Raw genomic sequence first — 22,404 nt, 5'->3', positions numbered from 1 at the left:
CATATTCTGACAGTTTGGGATCTGTCAGAGAGGTACGATCTAAACCAGCGTAGAGTATCTTCAGACAAACCAATATGCGACTGAAGTCTTTGAAGAAGTATCTGGCGATCAAGTGAATCAAAAGCCGCGCTGATATCCAGCATGACCCGGATAGCAACTTTGCCCTGGTCAACACTTAATAAAATGTCATTCTGGATACACGTAAGAGCAGTCTCCGTCCCGTGGCATCTACGGTAGGCGGATTGATAGGGCTCGTTCAGATGATGATCAGACATATATTGTGTCAATTGTTGAGCAACAACTTTCTCCAAGATCTTGGAGCAGAAGAACAAGTTTGTTATTGGCCTGTAATTTATTGGATTTCGCAGGTGATGTGCGAACAATTTTCTCGACTTGGATCGATGAAACCGTTTTGAGTGAAAGTTTACTTTCCGGGCTGTGAGTAGGATACGCAACAACTTGACCCCGCACCACTGCGGAATCACGATGCACAGCTTCCTTGCAGATCATGCGTATCTTGTGATTTTTGACTGGAAGGACTGGCTGAAGAGATGTGCGATCTCATCTGCTGAACCACATGAAGGTAGACAAGTTTCAGTTTTACGCCCCAGTAGATTGTCCAGCACTTTAAACATGCGATTTCCATCACCTCGGCAGTCTCTAATGAGGTATTGGTAGTAACTGCATTTGGCTGTTTTGAGAAGTCCGATGACCTTGTTCCGTTGATTTTTGTACAAGTATCTGTCAATTGTAAGTTTCGTTGAGCGCCATCTGCTCTCTAGTCTCTTTCTCTTCGCTTTCTTCCTTCGCAGATCATCAGAGTACCAGGATGTATTGGGACGAAGAGTATGTTTATCTAGAAGATTGCCCAACACTGTATTGTAAGTATCAGCAAGGACATCTGGGTCGGTGTCTGCCGCAGCTATGTCGATCGATGATGATCCAGTGACATCCTGAGCAAATTAAGTAACATCAATGTTCTTGATCTTACGATAGGCCAGAGATGTCCGTTTGCGTGTGTGTTTGTGGACATCAAGTGTGCATGTCACCAGAAAGTGATCAGATATTGTAGGATCAAATACATCAACTGATTTGATAATGCCGAGTGATGCGCGAGTGATTATCAGATCTAAAACATGTCCTGGGATATGTGTTTGTTCCTGCACATGCTGCTAGAGACTGCAAGATTCCAGGAATTTAGTGAAAGCCACGGTGTTGCGATCATCTAGTCGATCACAGTGTATGTTGAAATCCCCCATGATTACAAACTCCATCAGGGAGGTGAGTATGTTCTAGAACAGATGACCAATCTCAGTGAGAAATATGTTCATACTGGAAGCAGGCGGTCGATAGAGAACCACCAGTCGAAGCGAAGCATTTTTACTCTTAATGTCACATTCCATGTGTTCAAACGAGGTGGCGACAAACCCATTACATTTTTCAAGTAAGGTAAGTTCTGGCTTATACAACAGTCCAACGCCACCCCCAGATTTAACCAATCTGGGGTTATGAATAAACTTGTGGCCCAGAGAGGTAAGTTCAGCGTGGGTGACGGTATCATTCTCCTTCAGCCAAGTTTCCGTAATACACAAAACATCAACATTGTTTTCGTTGAAAATATCCAGTACCTCTGTGGTTTTAGTACACACTGAACGAGTATTTAAAGTACTCACATTAAGAGTGCAGTTGAGTTTGCGGTTCTCATTTTGGATGCAAATAAGATTCGCATAGTCCCTTCTTGAAGACAATGCCGGGTTCTTTGTGTTCTTTATTAAGTCATTTAAAAATGGCCGCCGTCTTCCCGTGATAGTTGCTTTTTTACCGTGTGATGTTTCCCGATGGCACGGACGCCGACAGTTGAGTTGGCCCCCGCGACAGTTCCGACGTATTGGTGGCTTATAGCTGATCTTTAGTTCACGTAATGTAGTGAAAATAGCCTGTGGAAGTTCCGTAGGTATTCCACTAAGTCCCCGAAGCTGTTCAGCAGAATACACCCACCGCATTTTGTCAAGCCCACCGCCGCACCTTCTCAGTAGAGTATGATGAAACACGGTGAACGGTTCAGTGATCTTGGGTGCATGGATGAATGCGTCTACAGTATCCACATTTCCAAAACGACGAAGCAAAGTCCAGCCAATATCCAAGAAACAGTAATGAGTTATGCTTTCGACTTTGGCACATATGAGGCAGAAGACATATGTTTAAAATCATTCAGATCGAAAGAAACCAAGACGTGGAATTAAAAGCAGAAAACTGATAAAAAATCTACTAAGACTGCAGGAGCTGCTTAACGTAAGGCTCACCTGTATCGCAATCAGGTGAGCGCTACGTGACACTGTAACCAAACCTGGGATAGGGAAATGACCAGCGTCTTCGGAGTTGGGACTGTATATTCGGGGAAGGCTGTTCAGGATGGCAGTGAGTTTTTTGATAGCCACCGGAGCAACAGAGAGTTTCAGTTCTTCCAACCTGTGGGAGAGATTGGACCCAAGCATCAGGCCTGAGCTTCACCCTTCAGATCACCGGTTCCGTCAAGCGGACGGCAGTGCCTTGCGCATTGCTGGACGTGCAAAGGTGCACATTAACGGCGGCGGGAGTGTGATACAACACAACGTGTGGGTTGCTGACGTGAGCGACGACGCCATTCTTGGCCTGGATTTCCTGCGGGAGCATAAGTGCCAGCTGATTTGGGAGGAGGATTGTTTCACTGTTGGCCTTTGCACAGTTCCCTTACATAAGTATCCCCAAGAGCCTGTAGTGTGTCGAGTACGCTTAGCTGAGAACATGGCTGTACCACCCTACTCTGAAATACTTCTGGATTGTACAGTGGTTAGCGATGGAGGAGAGCTGCCACGTTGGGGTGTGTTGCAGAACCGAGGAGCAGCAGCAGCCGATCGTGAGATCTTAGTGGCGGGTGCTCTCGTTGAGACACAGGGAAACCACGTTCCAGTTAGGCTCTTGAACGTGTCCTCTGAAGCAGTCATGCTAAGAAAAGGGAATGACGCGGCTGTCCTTAAACCCGTGGATAGTATTCCAGAAGTGGGACGCGGAGAGCCTGCCTACCAAGGCCCTACAGTGAGTGAAGAGCCTGTGCCCGCACAGCTGTCTTATTTTTTTCGAATGCAGCTGTGGAGAGCTTAAGGTCAACGAGCGGGATAGACTGGCAGCGATGCTGAGAAGGTTCGGGGACGCGTTTTCGACTAGGGACGGATATATCGGGCGAACCGGTTTAACACAGCACCACATCATCACCTCGACTGCCCAACCTGTTCGCCAGAGACCAAGGCGAGTTCCTTTACACCAACGAGACGTTGCTGACCAGGAGATAGCTAACATGATCTCACAAGGTGTCATTGAACCCTCTGAAAGCCCCTGGTATTCCCTGCTTGTCCTCGGGAGGAAGAAGGATGGGTCCACCCGAGTTTGCATTGACTACATGAAGTTAAATGAGGTAACAACAAAGGATGCCCACCCAGTTCCCCGCATCGAAGATAACGTAGACTCGCTTGCAGGGTCCATGTTCTTCTCGACCCTGGATCTTGCCTCTGGTTATTGGCAAGTCGAGGTAGCAAGAGCGGACCGGCCAAAGACTGCGTTCAGCACGGGGACAGGGGGCTGTACCAATTTTTGACAATGCCATTCGGGTTGTGCAACGCACCGTCCACTTTTGAACGCCTAATGGAGCGGGTTCCGGCCAGGTTGCAGTGGCAGGTAACTGTTCTGTACTTGGACGATGTCATTGTGTTCGGCAAGTCCTTTGACGAACACTTGCACACTTCGCGGGGCTAACTTGAAGCTTAAACCTAAGAAGTGTAAGCTGTTTCAGAGGGAGGTGGAGTTCTAGGCCATGTGGTGTCACCAGGAGGAGTTGCTACTGACCCCGAGAAGGTCCGTGCGGTGCGAGACTGGCCCCAGCCAACAACGGTCACTGATGTCCGCAGCTTTTATTTCGTTTCATTGAAGCCTTCGCTAGGATTGCACGCCCGTTGCACCAAGTTACAGAGAAGGGCAGACCATTTAAGTGGACGGCCGAGTGTCAAGAAGCTTTCGAGGCATTGAAGCATCGCCTGGTCTCATCCCCCATTTTGGCTTATCCTGTCCCCGGGAACGAGTTTATCCTCGACACCGACGCTATCGGCTTTGCAGTCGGCGCTGTATTGTTGCAGGTGCAGGAAGGCAGGGAGCTTGTTGTGGCGTACGGTAGCAGGGATGCATGTACAGTGTCCGAGACCCCCAAGGGCAGTTGGCAAGATGGCTGCAGAAACTGAGCATTGACAATTTTTCCATTGAGCACCGTCCTGGTAGCCGACACGGTAACGCCGATGTCATGTCCAGAAAGTGTTTCCCGGACTGCGACCACTGGGGTAAGGAGGAAATCAGCCACGGCGCCATATTTGATGTAGAATGCTTACGCCAGTCTCGGGTGGGACAGACACGGTGCAGTACCATACAGGCATCAGACCGGTCGGAACCGGAAGTCCCGCCACTGGCGGAGGCAGCTGAACCCCTAAGTTCAGTAGCATCTCCCCTGGCGACGGTAGCCAAACCTCTGGTTGTGGAATTCTTGTCTCAAGACCTGTCCTTGAGGCCAGTACGTCAACCTCAGACAAATACTCCAGCGAGGGCCCAGAGTCCACCAGTCACCACAGAACTCAGTCGTGACCATATTGTCCGAACGCAACAAAATGACGGAGACCTCAGAGTGGTAAGGCAGTGGGTGATGCGAGGTCAACGGCCACCATGGGAGAATATAGCTTCCTTGAACAGGGATGTCAAGTTCTGGTGGGCTCGCTTCGAGCAGCTGGTGACATAGCGTGGGGCCCTTTGCATCAAGTGGGAACCAAACAGACCGACAGAAGCACCTCGTTTTCGAGTCCTAGTGCCGCGAGAAATGCAACCAACCATTCTGCAGCGCTTCCACAACCAAAAAACTGCCGGACATTCAGGTATTGGAAAGACCTTTGCTAGGTTATGCTGGGGTGATTTCTACTAGCCTTCTATGAGGCAGTCAGTCCGTAGATGTGTCGTACAATGACAACAGTGCCAGAGGCGGAAGCCACCTGCAAGGGCAAAGAGAGCGCGAATGGAATGCTATCAGGTCGGAGCGCCAATGGAGAGAATAGCGGTTAATGTTCTTTGGGCCACTTCCCGTCACACATCGAGGCAACAAGTACATCGTTGCTGTCGGGGACTATTTCACTAGGTAGACTGAATGCTATCCAGTTCCAGACCACACGGCTAAGACGGTGGCAACCAAGGTTGGTGTTCCCCTTGAAGTTCACTCCGACCAGGGTCGAGAGTTCGAATCTGAAGTCTTTGCACAGATGTGTTCTGTCCTTGGCATAAGGAAGACCCGCACGACGCCATACAATCCGAGGTCTGACGGGATGATCGAGAGGTTCAACAGCACCATGGTGGCCATGTTGAGTCTATGGGTGAACAAGTCGAAGACTGACTGGGATGAACATCTAGCTCCTCTGACCATGGCGTATCGGTCAGCGGAGCATGAAACCAACAAAGAAACACCAAACACTATGATGCTGGGGCGTGAGGTCAGGATGCCAGTTGATTTGCTTGTTGGCTCCACCCCGCAAACTCAGTTTAATGCAACAGAGCATGCGCAGACCCTACAGGACGAACTACGGCTTGCACACGAGGCAGCACGGGAGGCAACCGGGGCACAGATGAGGTATCATCTGAAGAAGGGAGTCTGCCCAAAGTCGAGTCTAAGCTGGACTGGGCCATATGTCGTAGTGGACAGGTTGTTTGATGTTGTGTACTGGATCCAAAAGACCCCTCGTTCTAACCCTCAAGTAGTCCACGCGGATAGGCGGAAAGGTTATCCGCTGAGTTGTGTTGATCAAATAAAAAAAGTTTTCTAGTTGGAAGTCCTGTGTCCGCTCCCCTTTTCCGTTGTTACCGGTCTTGAGGGACAAGAACCCCTGGTCCACGCTACAATATATCAAAAAAAAAAAAAACGACGGTCAAATGGGCATACAGTTGTAAGTCTGTGGAATTAAAGAAAACAAAACGGACATTTCATTAGTTTGTTATAATTTAACTTTACCTTGCTTAACAAAACCCAATTATTTATTAGTAAGAATATTCTGACATTTAAACTAATATTTTGACGGAAGCATCATGGTGCACATACACTGCCCATGTAGTCCACCGGCCAGTCCAGATATTGGTACCACCCGAGGTGGCAAAGCATTAAGGGTGCAAATGCTCTGTAGTATCGACCTAAGTACAAAAACATGTGATAGCAACTCCAAATGAGTAGCTTAATCTCTGTTTTTCTTATGTTTGTGTTTTGCTATTTAGTTACATTATAATTGCATTATATGTACATCCCTTACCATATGGGTTGGCATAATATTGATTACACTGTTATTGCAGGTGATTATGGCAATAAAATACAGACAGGTAGTTGGTGAACAATGTATCCTATGCCAGTAGTGCATATTGATTGTTACTACAAATTTTGTTTCGCGGGGGGGGGGGGGGTATGTTACGGTACTCTGGCTTAACTCTTAATGGGCAGGGGCGGAATCCGCCTCCCCCTTTTGACTTTTTTCTGCAATGGCCTTGAAAACAATTGTATCCCGCGGACCCAAGCAGTTATTACTTTTTAGCCTGGAGACTTGCACATGGTTTGATACCTAATTATAAAAATTATACCGTCGCTACGCGCCATGAAAAATGAATTTCCCCATATACGAAGTGTACACAGAGCAGAATTAACATTCGTGCATATGACTAATTAATGAGCCATAATCCAAAATCATTTCACCTATAGTCATGAAACTTCTTGGCTATGTTCATGATAAGTTGTTCTATGCACGTAATAAGTTTAATAATTTTTCGTTACTCGATTGCCGAGATCTGGGGGGGGGGGTGGAATTCCCCGGTCCTCTTAGGGTTAAAACTATCCATTATTTCAGTGCTTTCTGCTGAACTATGTTAATAAACAGATATACGTTTGTGTCAATCAAGTCGAGGCCCTGTGTACACATGACGCTAGTATGAATACTATATGTATGACATACAGGCAGTTTATGTTACTAAGACAGGTGCTTTACTGGCATTTTTTTAAAAATAGTTAAATAGTTAAAACAGACCTAAATCAACACTTTTAAACCATTGATTAAGTTTGGCTTGTTTCACAGGGGACACAAACAAAAGGTTAATGTTTAAAATAATGTTTATCCATCTAAACAAAACTTGTGTAATAATACGAACAACGCCCTCTAGAGGCAATATATATTTTTACGTGACGTCATTTTGAAAACCTATAGCAAACCAATAATTTAACCAAATTTCATCATTTTACAACAGAGCATAATGGTGTTATTGCGAATTGTACAACCATATCCTAACCCAAGTGCAAAGGATTTATGTAGTAAGCTCATTCTGACTAGGCTTAAAAAAGTGGGCATTTACTACCACTAAGCTACCACCCTGGGATTGCTATCACATCAATTTATCATCCTTAGACATTAATGATGTGCATCGGGTAGAGTTGACCAGGCCAAACCGACCCGAAACATTAGAGATACAAACCGATTCTGAACCGAAACCGATCTGAACTCCCTCAAACCGACCCGACTCGACCCGACAAAAAAATAAGGTAAAACCGACCCGAAACGACCCGACCCTAAAAAAACGAAACAAACTGAATATCTTGCTTAGACAAAGTGATCACTTTGTTAGTGCCTGCCCTTACCCACGTGGCATGAATTCTTTTGCAAAACCATTGTCTCTCTCCCCCTCTCTCTCTCTCTCTCTCTCTCTCTCTCTCTCTCTCTCTCTCTCTCTCTCTCTCTCTCTCTCTCTCTCTGTCATACTCAGTGGGTCGATCGAGAGTATTACTCCGCTAATTGAACAAACACATGGTATCATCATGCGGTATCATGAAAACTCTTAAAATGTACCTATTTTACTGACAGTTCCATCCGACTGGTGCGCTCGGTGGCCACGCCACACTAGGGCTGCGGTCACAGTGACTGTCAATAATATTGCATCACCTAAATTTCTCAACTGTTTCGGTTTATTTCGGTTTATTTCGGTTTATTTCGGTTTATTTCGGTTTATTTCGGATTATTTCGTTTTTTTTTCAAAAGATGGCTTAACCGACCCGACCAGAACCGAAAATGAAAAAGCAAAACCGAAACCGACCCGACCCGACTGAAATGATGGACAAACCGACCCGACTTGACCCGAAGTCGGTTTGGGGTCGGGCCGGTTTCGGTTTTGGGTCGGGTTTGCACATCATTATTAGACATAGACCTTTCAAAAAATGTATTTAGATTTTGCAACCTCAGGTGGTAACAATAAGTCAAATTTTGGCCTCTGGCCCATGGACTAATGGTCTCTGCAACAGTTCTTTACTTTAGTATCAGGTAATAAGGGAAACTTGAAGAACCACGTTATACCTTAGTTATTGCTTTACATTTCTTGCTAATTCACCTTACAATTATGGCCAAATGTGCCTTAAGATGATGGGGAAACAAGCATGTATTCCCTTTATATATTGAGAACACTTCTCTTTCAAGCATAATTACAATTGAAGAGAATCAAACCATTTGTATTATGTGAAAATCTGTCCATAGTATCTTTACACAATGCTTCTACAAAATTTATTCATCCCCTCCTTCACCCAATATCACAGCTTGTAGCGTCAAGCAACCTTTCCAACTCTTTTTGGCATTATAATTTGTACTAGAGTAACCTTCCTGTTTTAAAATGATCATTCTCATTACACACTTGACATAGCGCTCTCAAGTTTCAGGAGGCTATGATCAAGCCGAGTTGACCGAATGCTACATCGGTTGAAACACTGTACTTTTGTTCTTATTACATGTCCATGTACATGCATTGTAACGCTAGGTCTGGGTACCTCTGCAGCTGTTAGGTCTGGGAACCTAGCAGGGTTGGGGTCTGAGTACTCATACTGGGGATGTGGTATGCCCCACAAATTGTTCATTGTGTCTGTATGCCCGTTTACTTGGTATTGTAACGAAATTGGCCCGAGTGCTTGTAGCTTTCGCGCGTAATAGCGCTGAGGCGTGCCATACTTGCTGAGCATGCGCAGTGGGCTGCTTAGGTGACCTTGAGCTGTTTGCGCGCGCTGTGACTCGTGTGTGTACGTGACGGGAGTTGCTGTGGAGCTAGCGGACTGAAGAGACGTGTTACGGCGGAGCTCTAAGAGAGTTGTTGTAGGGCGCTAGGCTTGTGTGCGTCAGCGTTGCTGTTGGTGTGTAGTGGGAGCTGGTAGCAGAGAGGCGGAGCGGTATAGCGACCGACCGCCTGATCCCAGAGCAGCGTGAGAGAGGCTGATCGGAGTGTCCGAGACAGCGGGACTGTCGGAGCCGTGTCAGAGAGTCCGTGGCGGCGGCGGTTTGCCGAATCTAGTTGCAGCAGCTCATAGCGCGGGGTATATCAAGCTGACGTATTTGATAAAGTTAGTGACGAGCACAGTTCAGGACCGATATTGTTGAACCTCCCCACAAGTTATCACATTCACTAATAATGTCTATTAAGTGCCTTCAGTAATAAACCTCTCTAGACTATCAGTAATTCTAAGGCTCAGTAGGAAACTCGATTATATCCCTTAAGGATACAGGAAACCCTTAAGGAACCTCAAGGCTATACCTTAAGGAACAGCAATTCCAATAAGGAATCTGCAACTTAACTGAAGTGATTAAGGCGTCTTAGTTATAATAAAGGGAAAACCCCGCGTCTCTTGAGTGATCTCTCTTTGTCAGATTATTGGGTTCCTGCGCTGCTCTGCCTGGTATTTATCTCCGCTCCATAGGGTCCCCGGGAAAAAGTGTTGCGCGCGGCGATATATGGTTGCCAAACGACCTCCCCCACAGTGCTGTAGGGCTGCCACTCGCCTTTGCAGTACCGAGTCAAACTTGACCCGGACGGGATTCGCTACATTGGTGTCAGAAGTGGGATAAGGCGTGACACTTTCAGGAGACTGCATCTGCAGTGATGGTTTCTGAATGGATGGAGGAGGAGCTGGATGTTCTGAGGATGGAGGCACACCAGGCCGAAAACATGTACGAGGATGCACTCATGGAAAAACGGGAACTTGAGGAACAAGTACAGAAAATGAAATCAATCATCGAGGATAAGGAAATAAGCCGGATTGAAACACCGGAACTGTTCACCCCAACTACTGCTGTCTCAAGCACTTTTAGTTCAATACTAGGGATACCAGGCACACCTGCAAACACTAGACAAACGGAGGAGACATCCTTGGTAACCGCGAAGGAAACTAAGAAAAGTGAGGACAGATTTAGGAAACCGAATATTTGTCCTGACCGGTGCAGTGGAAAAGTGCCATGGAAGGACTATAAGGCACATTTTCAAGCTTGTTGCGTAGCAAATGGATGGAAGGACAGCCAGGCTGCTGTATTCTTAGCAGCCAGCCTTCAGGGATAGGCGTTGCAGGTGCTGGAATGCCAACCAGAGGGGAAGGAACTTTCACTAAAAGATATTTTGGACAGACTAGATCAACGTTTTGGACCAGGACAACAGGCAGATTTCCATCTAATGGAGCTTCGTCATCGTCGTCAGGGCGAGACTGTAACCCTGCAAGAGCTCGGAGCCAGTGTGAGAGAACTTGCAGCATTGGCGTACCCGGAGTTCTCAGACAAGAGTAGAGAGAGACTGGCGAAGGGACATTTCATGGACGCCGTGAAAGACAGAGAAATCAGGGAGGGTATTTTCCGTTCAAAGCCTGCCACCCTTGATGATTCGATCAAGGCGGCGTTGCAAACACAGAGTTTCCTGCAGACAGAGGATCGTAGGACTAGCGATAAGGCTAGGAAGTTTGCTAGAGTACTAGAAGGCAAGGACGAAATTACGATGAAGGAACTGAAGAGAGAGATAAGAGAAACACAGGAGTCCATGGGACAAGCCTTTGGAAAAATCCAGTCGATGCTACAGGATATCAGTAGGGGTAGCCAGGAGAAACAAGTGGGTTATGATTCTGGACCGAGATCTGGAAAGGGATGGAAAGGCAGAACACAGGACGTGTGTTACAACTGCAAAGCCTCGGGACATTTTGCTATGAACTGTCCTGCACCAAACAACGACAAGTGTTACAGTTGCAAGGAAAAGGGACATATTGCACGGGACTGTAAATCACCCAAACGTGAACAAAATGTAGAGTCGGGAAACGACAAACAGCCTTCCCCGGGGTCCAAGGGTGGGCTGACGATTCGAAAAGACCACAAACAATAGGAGGAATACCTCAGGGGATTACACTTCCCTCAAGGGACCAAAGGAAGGGAGGACTTTATGTGAGTGCACGTGTGAGGGGAGCAGAAACACTTATGTTAATAGATACAGGGGTGACAGACACAATAATTTCGACGGCGGTATACTACAAGATACCGAAGGAACAGAGGCCAACATTGAGCACGGAGGGAGTAGGACTGTATGGAGCTGACGGTCACTCCATAGAGACGATAGGTGGAGCGTGGTTAGAGGTTCAAGTTGGGAAGACTACCTCCCCAGTGCGGGCGATCTTTGCCAAATTGGAGATGGATGGAATCCTTGGGATGTACTACCTCCTTACCGACAAGGGGACGGTTAGATTTTCAGGAGTTAGTCCTTGCCCTGAATGGACAGAGGATTAAGTGTGTGAATAAACAGGGCAATAATTTCTGTGCCCGGGTGGTCGTAGGAGAGACCATATCAGTGCCACCAGGGCACAAAGCACTTGTATCAGGGAGAGTGACTCGGAAGTTTACTGGGCTCGGGATAATGGAACCTGCGCAGAGTACAGAGTTGACGGCTAAGGGGCTGATTGTTGCTAGGCTTTTGGTAAAGCCCGAGGAAGATAATTTGCCAATAAGGGTTTTCAACCCAGGAAGGAGAGTATGTGTTGTTAAGGCCGGCAGTATGGCTGGTTTGCTTAGTCAGGTGGCGGAAGAGGACGTGCAACCACATCAACCCATACAAGGAGGACGACCTGACCGGTTGCCTGAACATCTGCAGGACTTGTTCAACCGGAGCATCGAGGGAGTGAAGTCCAAGTATCATGCGGAGGTGGCAGGATTACTTACTGAGTTTCAGGATGTATTCTCGAAGGGAAGTGAGGATATTGGACGCACGGAATGCGTAAAACACCATATAACGACAGAGGGCAAAAGGCCTATGCGAGAGAGACCCAGGAGATTTCCTGCAGTCGAACAGGAGGAAATTAATCGGCAAGTCCAGGACTTGCTTAAGGACGGAAGGATTGTACCCTCAAGTAGCCCGTGGGCTTCAAACGTAGTGCTCGTCAAAAAGAAGGACGGAAGCAAGCGGTTCTGCGTTGACTATCGGAGACTTAATTCCATAACGATCAAGGATGCCTACCCAATCCCCAGGATTGATGATTCCCTTGATGCGCTTTCTGGGGCCCAGTGGTTTTCTACGCTGGACCTCGCATCTGGCTACTGGCAGGTGGCCCTGGATGAGGAGGCACAGGGGAAATCGGCCTTTGTAGTAAGGGGCGGCCTTTACAGTTGGCGTGTGATGCCTTTCGGGCTATGCAACGCGCCTTCGACGTTTGAGAGACTTATGGAACGAGTATTAAGTGGCCTTCACTGGGAAACACTTTTAGTGTATCTGGACGATGTTATAGTGTTCGGCAAGACTATACTGGAGGAACTCAGGCGACTGAAGGTCGTGTTGCAGCGCCTGAGAGACGCAGGATTAAAGTTAAAGCCTGCTAAGTGTGATCTGTTCAAACAGAAAGTTCGCTACCTCGGTCATGTAGTAACTCCGGAGGGCATTAGCACGGATCCTGATAATATCAACGTTGTCAGGGATTGGCCAGTCCCCAAGACAGTAAAGGAAGTTCGCAGTTTTGTAGGACTAGCGTCCTACTACAGGAGGTTTATAGAGGGGTTTTCAGCGGTGGCGAAGCTCTTGCACAGGCTTACGGAAAAACACAGGGATTTCCAGTGGACCAATGAATGTCAGGCATCCTTCGAGGAATTGAAGAGGCGCCTCACGGAGTCGCCTGTCCTCAGTTACCTGGAACCAGATGGAGAGCTGATACTTGACACGGATGCCAGTGACCCAGGGATAGGAGAGGTCTTAGCACAGAGAAAGGATGGCCAGGAGAGGGTGATAGCCTTTGCTAGTAAAGTGTTGAAAAAGGCAGAACAAAATTACTGCGTCACCAGGAGAGAATTGCTGGCTGTGGTGACGTTCTTAAGGCACTTCCGACCGTATATCTATGGACGAAGAATCACAGTAAGGACAGACCATGGAGCCTTAAGGTGGCTCATTAACTTCAGGGAGCCTGCAGGCCAAGTAGCACGATGGCTACAGTTAATCGGGGAGTATGATTTCGAAATCATCCATCGAGCGGGGAAAGCTCATCAGAACGCGGACAGTCTATCCCGTCGACCCTGTTCCCAGTGCGGAATGGGCGAGTGGGACACCAGTAAAGATGAGGAAACCATATGGAAGGAAAGGGGTAGAGCTCCTTTGACATCACTGAAGGGAGGAGAAACCACCTTAAGTGATGGAGGCGCTCAGGCAGACGTGAAGGAGGGCGTAGCAGAGGTATGTGCGGTTGGAGTGTTGCCAGAGGTAACATTGGAAGACTAGAGGAAAGCTCAACTTAGAGAAAGCTCCATGGAGTGGGTAATCAGAGCTAAGGAGGCAGAAAGACCTCGTCCAGATTGGGAGACACTGTCCGTGACATTTAGCGCAAATAAGAACTATTGGTTGCGATGGGAACAATTATCTGTTCGGGACGGCGTCTTACAGCGCCGCTGGGAGTCTGATAATGGCAAGGAGGTTCAGTGGCAAACGTTGGTACCGCAGGAATTCCGACAAAAGATACTGCATGAGCTTCATGCAGGAAGACTGAGTGGACTCTTAGGCACCAAACGGACCATGGCAAAGGTTCGCACCAAATTCTTTTGGAAAGGGATGGGTGCGGACATAAGGTCTTTCATTCGGGAGTGTGATGTGTGCAATAGGAGGAAGTCGCCCAACAAGAAGAGAAGAGCGCCCGTACAGCAACACCTAGTGGGAATTCCAATGGAGTGCTTGGCAATGGACATAACAGGACCCTTCCCAGTGACAAGAAATGGCAACCGATATATACTAGTGATTGGGGACTACTTCAGCAAGTGGTTTGAGGCATACCCCATTCCTGATGAGAAGGCAGCGACTTTCGCGTACAGGTTTATCAAGGAATTCGTGTGCAGGTATGGCGTCCCCAAAACACTGCATACCGACCAAGGGAGAAATTTCGAGTCAAGGCTGATAGCTGAGGTGTGTAGGATGCTCGGGGTTGAGAAGACCAGGACCACTCCCTACAACCAGAAGTCCGACCGGATGGTCGAGAGATTTAATCGGACCCTGGTTAATATCGTGGCCATGCTTATGAAGGAGCACAAACATAACAAAGACTGAGAGGTTCCTTCTGAGAGATGAAGGAACCGGACTATGCCAAAGTGGTGCGTAGGAGGATGCAGGGCGCACATGAAAGGGCTAGAGAACACTTGAAAAAAAGTGCAAGGCGTCAGAAACTCAACTATGACAAGGGCACAATCCAGGGCACTTTGCTGAAGGCATGTTTGCGTGGTTGTTCAACCCGGTGAAGAAAAAGGGAGTGTCGCCAAAGTTAATGTGTAGGTGGGAGGGGCCCTACCTTGTAGTGAACAGGCTGTCAGACGTAACCTTAAGGATTCAGCGGAAGCCGGGGGCAAAAATGAAGGTTATGCACTGTGACCGCCTTGTAAAGCCGTACCAAGGCACGCCTTTGAAGTCTTGGATATTAGAGACGGGCGGCAGGGGACAGGAAGCGCAGCAGCAACCTGCAGGAGATATTCCTGAGAGAGAGGAAGCTCAGATAGAAGTAGATAGTAGCCCAGTGGAACTGGGCCAGACTTTAGTACCAGAGATACAGTGTGATCGGGAAGCACCTGAAGGTGCAGGCAATGCAGGATCTGACCTAGAACCTGCACCCCTGAACATGACACATGTAATACCTGCACAGGCGAGGAGGAATCCTTTGCGCCAGCGACGGCAGCCACAGCGCTATCTGTAAGTAGCTCAGGAATCTAAGGGAGATCGATTAGTTCTAGGACTACTTAAGAAGTTCGGTAGTTACAGTGAAGTAACTGTTGTTTCGTTTTGTTTCTTTTGCTTTCTTTAAAGGAGGATGGAGGATCCCAAGGCAGGTTGGAAGAAGCCAAAGGACTGGAGTACCTTGAAGGTATATGCATGCTCTGAGTGTGAAGACACATATATCAGTAAGAGGAGCCTGGACAACCATCTCGGAACTCACAACAAGAAGAAGAGCCTCCTATACTTCTGCAAAAGATGCGACAGGAGATACGGGAGGAAGGACAACCTTAGAGTGCACTATCACAATCACCACCCCGCAGGAATGGATGACCTGAAAAGCGTATACCCTGAGACGGAAGAGGAAAGAAAAGCAGCAAAGCAGTCTGAAGACTCGGATGAGGTACCGAGTACTTCTTCTGCCCCCTCCGGACGGAAGAGGAAGAGACCCGAGACTGCAACCGTCGACAGACCGAAAAAGGAGGGCCGGAAGAAGGAAGAGAAACGAGCAATGAGGTCAGGTGAACCTGAAGAAGAGACTAGTCTTGTTGCTGCCCCCTCGGGAGAAAAGGGGATGAGAACGGAAGCTAAGAGTGTTGATAAGCCACCGAGGGAACCGCAGAAGAAGGAGGCCGAGGAGGAAGAAACTCAGGTCCCCTTGACACCTGGCAGGGAGTTAGAGATAGATGATGTGGCTGGGATATCCTTGTCACCAGCTTCCGTGTCTCTGCTCGACAGTGTGGAGCCGCGACGCAGGATGGATTATGGAGGGAAACCAAAAGGGACGATGTCAATGAGGCAGGATGTCAAGGCAGAAGCTAGCGACGGGGAGGAAACAGACCTCAACGACGACGCCTCTATTTCTGTTAACCTTGGGCGAGCACTTCAGGGAAGCTCTCTACGGTATCAGGAGGGGGATCTTCGGAAACGCACCTTTCCACCTGCCACAGATATTCAGCACGGGCAGGCCAAGACGTCAGCACTGGAGGAACCACCACGAGCCAGAGTATGCAGGGTCAGTAGTGGCAACCCTGGGTGGCGACGGGCGACTCCGATCGATACTGCTGATCTGGAAGTGATGATGGCCGGGAATGTTCGTCAAGTGAAGGAGGTCAGCACCAGGAACCAGTTTCAGAATGGGTTGAAGGTATTTGAAGAGGTCGTAGAGAGGACCTACGATGTGGAGTTTACGGCCGGTTTTATCCTCAAGTAGAGTTAAGGTTTTCTTAAGGTTTACATTGTTGTTTTAACTTAAAGCATTACTTGTTTCTAACTTAGTTTTGGAACAGTGTAAAAGTTTTATAAGAGAGTATATTTGTTAAAAAAGAGACCGATCTTGCCTTCATTAGCTACCGCATTCCCTTAAGGAATACTGTATTTATTGATGATCTTTGTGTAAACTCCCTCAAGGAGCAGGGTAATTACTTTTGATTATATAGACGTCCTTGAGGTATGTTGTGATTGTATTTCATGTGTATAAACTCCCTGAAGGAGAAAGTGGATCCTTGTCTATTTTTGATAAAGCCGTATCAGGTGTGATTTGTTTTGGACACTCCCTTAAGGAGCTCCCTTAAGGAACCTCAGAATCTTACCATTCTTTAAATTTCCCTTAAGAAGACCACAGTAGCCTTAAAGGTAAAGGTGCTTATTTGTGTATAAGTGAACTTTATATTTTCATTGCATAAGATGGCACCTCAGTTAATTTCGTTTTGGTTGTTTTTCAGTTTAACGGACCGGGACGGTCCGAACTTAAGGTTGGGGCTGTGTAACGAAATTGGCTTGAGTGCTTGTAGCTTTCGCGCGTCATAGCGCTGAGGCGTGCCATACTTGCTGAGCATGCGCAGTGGGCTGCTTAGGTGACCTTGAGCTGTTTGCGCGCGCTGTGCCTCGTGTGTGTACGTGGCGGGAGTTGCTGTGGAGCTAGCGGACTGAAGAGACGTGTGACGGCGGAGCTCTAAGAGAGTTGTTGTAGGGCGCTAGGCTTGTGTGCGTCAGCGTTGCTGTTGGTGTGTAGTGGGAGCTGGTAGCAGAGAGGCGGAGCGGTATAGCGACCGACCGCCGGATCCCAGAGCAGCGTGAGAGAGGCTGATCGGAGTGTCCGAGACAGCGAGACTGTCGGAGCCGTGTCAGAGAGTCCGTGGCGGCGGCGGTTTGCCGAATCTAGTTGCAGCAGCTCATAGCGCGGGGTATGTCAAGCTGACGTATTTGATAAAGTTAGTGACGAGCACAGTTCAGGACCGATATTGTTGAACCTCCCCACAAGTTATCACATTCACTAATAATTTCTATTAAGTGCCTTCAGTAATAAACCTCTCTATTAGTAATTCTAAGGCTCAGTAGGAAACTCGATTATATCCCTTAAGGATACAGGAAACCCTTAAGGAACCTCAAGGCTATACCTTAAGGAACAGCAATCCCTTAAGGAATCTGCAACTTAACTGAAGTGATTAAGGCGTCTTAGTTATAATACAGGGAAAACCCCGTGGCTCTTGAGTGATCTCTCTTTGTCAGATTATTGGGTTCCTGCGCTGCTCTGCCTGGTATTTATCTCCGCTCCATAGGGTCCCCGGGAAAAAGTGTTGCGCGCGGCGATATATGGTTGCCAAACGACCTCCCCCACAGTGCTGTAGGGCTGCCGCTCGCCTTTGCAGTACCGAGTCAAACTTGACCCGGACGGGACTCGCTACAGTATCCAGCACATAACTTTGTGACTAAATAAACACAGCTGTGGCAGAAATTCATAATTTAGTTCTTTATTAGTTTAATTCATTGTCGTCTGAGTATAATTACCTTTATCAAAATTATATGATTACATGTCTTATACGCAGCGAAAATATTTGAGTCAGCTAAAAATCGCGGCACTTTATTACTAGCCATTGCAATATCAGTAAAAATAACAGTTAATAAGTTAATAAGCTGTATTATATAACTGACATACAGATCCTAGTCATTTGATTGGTGAACTCACATCACATGGCATTCGTTATTGCTCCCATTCACGCCGCGGCTCAAAAAGTACTATCCACCCATGGGGAATGGGAAATACTATTCAACAGTTAGAATCATGACGCAGTATTTGTGTGCAAATGCATGCTGGTGTGCGCGTTCAGCGTTGCGCGTAGCGCGTATTGTTCCAAAGAGCCATTGCTACAGCGTTAGGTTCAAACATTTTCGTGATGGGGTGGTTTGGAAGAGAGAGATAGATTTTCCTTCAGTTTGTATTGAAAAAAAAAGTTCAAATATATCAAATGACAAGGATCTATATGTCAGTTTTATAAAACAAATATTGAGTGGCTTTAAATTGTGAAATGGGTGGAATATTATCGCTCGGTAAAATCTGGACTTTTCCAGTTCACTCGGCTTCGCCTCGTGAAATAGAAAAGTCCAGATTTTACCTTGCGATAATATTCCTCCCATTCCACGCTGAGCCACTCAATATTTGTATACTATTTTCAGCATTTCTGTATGTATTAATTGACATCGCGAAGTCACGTACTAGGTGCGCGAGTCACGTACGCGCAACTAGGTCATCGTAACCATATAAGGTCACGAAAGGAGCATGCAAATGAGAATATGCAAATGGGGGAAACTTTCAACCAATAAGGTGCTGCATGAGCATGAGTCGGCAGTGAACCAAAGTTTGTTCACACCGGGACCAATCACTTTGTCACAGCTGTCGACCGGAGGCATACATATTAATTATACATTGGAATATTTTATCCCCTCCACCAACTCCAGACATTCCACCTTTTCAGTTACTGATATTTATGCTTTGGGCTAGAAATTGGAAAACGGGACAGGTGGCATTGTTACCAATTTTAATATCACATTGTCCATACGGTAGTGATGGTAAGTAAAAGTGTCAGGAGAGTTTGACCTTATACTGTAGCCTGTACATAAATTACAATCAAATATATGCACATGGGCGTAATTTGGACAAGCGGGATTACCCCCCTTTTTATTGGTTAGCTGAAGGTTTTCTAAAATTTGATGCTGTTCCACACCTGTAGTTCACTAACCTTGTCGCAGGCAGAGTGCTGGAAAGTTTCATGAGGGAGTGCTTAATCCGGAATGGCATTTTAACAGCATAATGGTGGGGAAACTACTTGAATGTCAAAACTGGATCTGACGGGCTAATACATTTGGGGATGAGAAGCCTCCTTAACCCAATCTCACAGCCTATAGCGGTCTTTTCAGCGGGTCAGGCAGCCTTTCCAACTCTTTTTGGCATTATAATTTGTACTGGAGTAACCTTCCTGTTTTAAAATGATCTTTCTCATTACACACTTGACATAGCGCTCGCAAGTGTCAGGAGGCTATGATCAAGCCGAGTTGACTGAATGTTACATCGGTTGAAACACTGTACTTGTTTTATTGCATGTCCATGTACATGCATTGTAACGCTAGGTCTGGGTACCTAGCAGCTGTTAGGTCTGGGAACCTAGCAGGGGTGGGGTCTGAATACCCATACTGGGGGTGTGGTATGCCCCACAAGTTGTTCATTGTGTCTGGTTTGCCCGTTTACTTGGTATCCAGCACATAACTTTGTGACTAAATAAACACAGCTGTGGCAGAAATTCATACTATAGTTATTCATTAGTTTAATTCTTTGTCGTCTGAGTATAACAGTATTAGTGGAACTGTCAAGAAAGTGTGAAATGATGGCTAAGAGAAAAACATGTTAAAATACAGTTCACCTCTAGTGTATGTCACTAGAAAATAGAGAGTATCTCAAATTGGCCTAAAAAAACACCCTAATTTCTCCAGATGATTTTTACCAACAAAAATCCAAGTATCTGGCTACATCTACATGTAAATGTATTTTAAAAACAAAATCCTCTTCACCTATTTACAGGGCCTCTCGCAACCCTAACCTAAACGTGGCTTTCCACGTTGGGCTTGCTAATTCCCAACATATAGTGGTTGAATACGAAATTCGGATAAAAAGAGAATGAAAGTTACCAAATACTGGGTCTACTATCAATACCGATATAATGGAACCTACAATGTAAAAATGATCTATGAAGTCTGCATCTACCATATGTTTAGATGTACGAGTGTCGTTATCCCAAAGGGCTCAATCAATAATAGGCAAAATAATCTACTTCCTACGGCCATAACTAACATACAGTACAACATGTAAAAGACTCCAGTTGGTTATTGGACGATTAAAAAGTAAAAACATGTATATCACGACGAGCAACGAGTAGCAATGAGCGGTACGTCAACAAGTGCGATGCAGAGGCATAAGTCCACTGACGACAGTCAATGTAGCAGAGTGAAGAGTGGAATGGCAAGATCGTTGGTCACTCCGGCTGGTGTCAATACACGAATAACTTGTAAGCACAGAAACAAATAAAAAAAGAAAAGACTGCGCCAAGGTTATTATAAATTTATGCACGTCTGCTTACACTAAGAACAGTAAAGGATGACAATGACCCTTAAATGCTTAGGTGTATAATATGCACACACAAAATCAAGATTTGAAAGCTGACAGGTGTATTTTGGTAAAATGGAGAGCTTCCAATATTCTATATGTCACCAAATTTCTGTTTAACCTTGTATGAAAAGCAAAGCTCCACTCTTTTCAATTATGTTTTTACATGTATCTACAGTATATCCGTCGGGCAGTTCCTGTACGTAAATCGGTTGCTGAACTAAATTTTGTTGTTAGAAATTAACTTCACTTCTATGTTACAATTTTGTATATACACTCAATGCAGAATAAAGAAAAATATGTTCCGCTTCATTACTCAATTTAGTTGGGACCTTTAACTAGTAGTGCCAAAATTAGTTGTGCTATAAGTTTTTTGTAACTACGTAGGTTCACCGGTATAGCAGTCACTGGCTAGCAAGGAGGACCAACTTGGCTGTAGGACAAAGTTACCGAATCGCAGGACAAATTCCTAGTCCAGAAGATACAATGGCTGCAGGACAAAGTCCCTGGATTATTGCCGGATGGAGTCCCTGGCTAGCAAGGTAGACGACCTGGCTGCAGAACAAAGTCCGTGGATTATTGCAAGTTGGAGTCCCTGGCTAGCAAATTAGACGACTTGGCTGCAGGACAAAGTCCCTGGATTATTGCAGGATGGAGTCCCTGGCTAGCAGACGGACGACTTATCTGCCGGATGAAGTCCCTGGCTAGCAAGGTAGACGACTTGGCTGCAGGACAAAGTCCCTGGATTATTGCAGGATAGAGTCCCTGGCTAGGAAGGTATGCGACTTGGCTGCAGGACAAAGTCCCTGGATTATTGCAGGATGGAGTCCCTGGCTAGCAAGGTAGGCGACTTGGCTGCAGGACAAAGTCCCTGAATTATTGCAGGATGGAGTCCCTGGCTAGCAAGGTAGACGACTTGGCTGCAGCACAAAGTCCCTGGATTATTGCAGGATGGAGTCCATGGCTAGCAAGGTAGTCGACCTGGCTGCAGGACAAAGTCCCTGGATTATTGCAAGATGGAGTGCATGGCTAGCAAGGTAGGCGACTTGGCTGCAGGACAAAGTCCCTGGATTATTGCAGGATGGAGTCCCTGGCTAACAAGGTAGATGACCTGGCTGCAGCACAAAGTCCCTGGATTATTGCAGGATGGAGTCCCTGGCTGAGCAAGTTAGACGACTTGGCTGCAAGACAAAGTCCCTGATTATTGCAGGATGAAGTTCCTGGCTAGCAAGGTAGACGACTTGGCTGCAGGACAAAGACCCTGGATTATTTGCGGATGGAGTTCCTGGCTAGCAAAGTGGACGACTTGGCTGCAGGACGAAGTCCCTGGATTATTGGCGGATGGAGTGCCAGGCTAGCAAGTTAGACGACTCGGCTGCAGGACAAAGTCCCTGGATTATTGCAGGTTTGAGTCCCTGGCTAGCAAGGTAGACGACCTGGCTGCAGAACAAAGTCCGCGGATTATTGCAGGTTGGAGTCCCTGGCTAGCAAATTAGACGACTTGGCTGCAGGACAAAGTCCCTGGATTATTGCACGATGGAGTCCCTGGCTAGCAGACGGACGACTTATCTGCCGGATGAAGCCCCTGGCTAGCAAGGTAGACGACTTGGCTGCAGGAAAAAGTCCCTGGATTATTGCAGGATGGAGTCCATGGCTAGCAGACGGACGACTTATCTGCCGGATGAAGTCCCTGGCTAGCAAGGTAGACGACTTGGCTGCAGGAAAAAGTCCCTGGATTATTGCAGGATGGAGTCCATGGCTAGCAGACGGACGACTTATCTGCCGGATGAAGTCCCTGGCTAGCAAGGTAGACGACTTGGCGGCAGGACAAAGTCCCTGGATTATTGCAGGATGGAGACCAAGGCTTACAAGGT

The 22,404-nt window shown here is 46.9% G+C and overlaps 2 protein-coding genes across 2 annotated transcripts; both read left to right on the top strand.

Annotated features, from left to right (window-relative positions):
* The first annotated feature begins 5,031 nt into the window (after positions 1–5,031).
* On the top strand, positions 5,032–5,882 carry LOC119730506 (uncharacterized protein K02A2.6-like). The gene is made up of 2 exons (XM_038203470.1): positions 5,032–5,098; positions 5,230–5,882. Exons 1-2 carry the CDS (start codon positions 5,032–5,034, stop codon positions 5,880–5,882), a joined length of 720 nt encoding a protein of 239 aa, XP_038059398.1.
* A 4,117-nt stretch (positions 5,883–9,999) lies between these two features.
* On the top strand, positions 10,000–11,256 carry LOC119730498. Its single transcript, XM_038203457.1, has 2 exons — positions 10,000–10,294; positions 10,541–11,256. The coding sequence occupies exons 1-2, from the start codon at positions 10,000–10,002 to the stop codon at positions 11,254–11,256; spliced, it is 1,011 nt and encodes a 336-aa protein (XP_038059385.1).
* Positions 11,257–22,404: the final 11,148 nt, after the last annotated feature.

This window comes from Patiria miniata, unplaced genomic scaffold (genome assembly GCF_015706575.1).
Source record: "Patiria miniata isolate m_02_andy unplaced genomic scaffold, ASM1570657v1 HiC_scaffold_1, whole genome shotgun sequence".
NCBI lineage: Eukaryota > Metazoa > Echinodermata > Asteroidea > Valvatida > Asterinidae > Patiria > Patiria miniata.
This window is presented reverse-complemented; position numbering and strand designations above follow the sequence as displayed.

Coding starts and splice junctions, on each gene's coding strand:
- LOC119730506 (XM_038203470.1), top strand. CDS start 5,032: ATGACAACAGTGCCAGAGGCGGAAGCCACCTGCAAGGGCAAAGAGAGC. Junction 5,099..5,229: donor CGCGAATGGAATGCTATCAG/GTCGGAGCGCCA, acceptor ATCCAGTTCCAG/ACCACACGGCTAAGACGGTG.
- LOC119730498 (XM_038203457.1), top strand. CDS start 10,000: ATGGTTTCTGAATGGATGGAGGAGGAGCTGGATGTTCTGAGGATGGAG. Junction 10,295..10,540: donor CGCGAAGGAAACTAAGAAAA/GTGAGGACAGAT, acceptor GTTTTGGACCAG/GACAACAGGCAGATTTCCAT.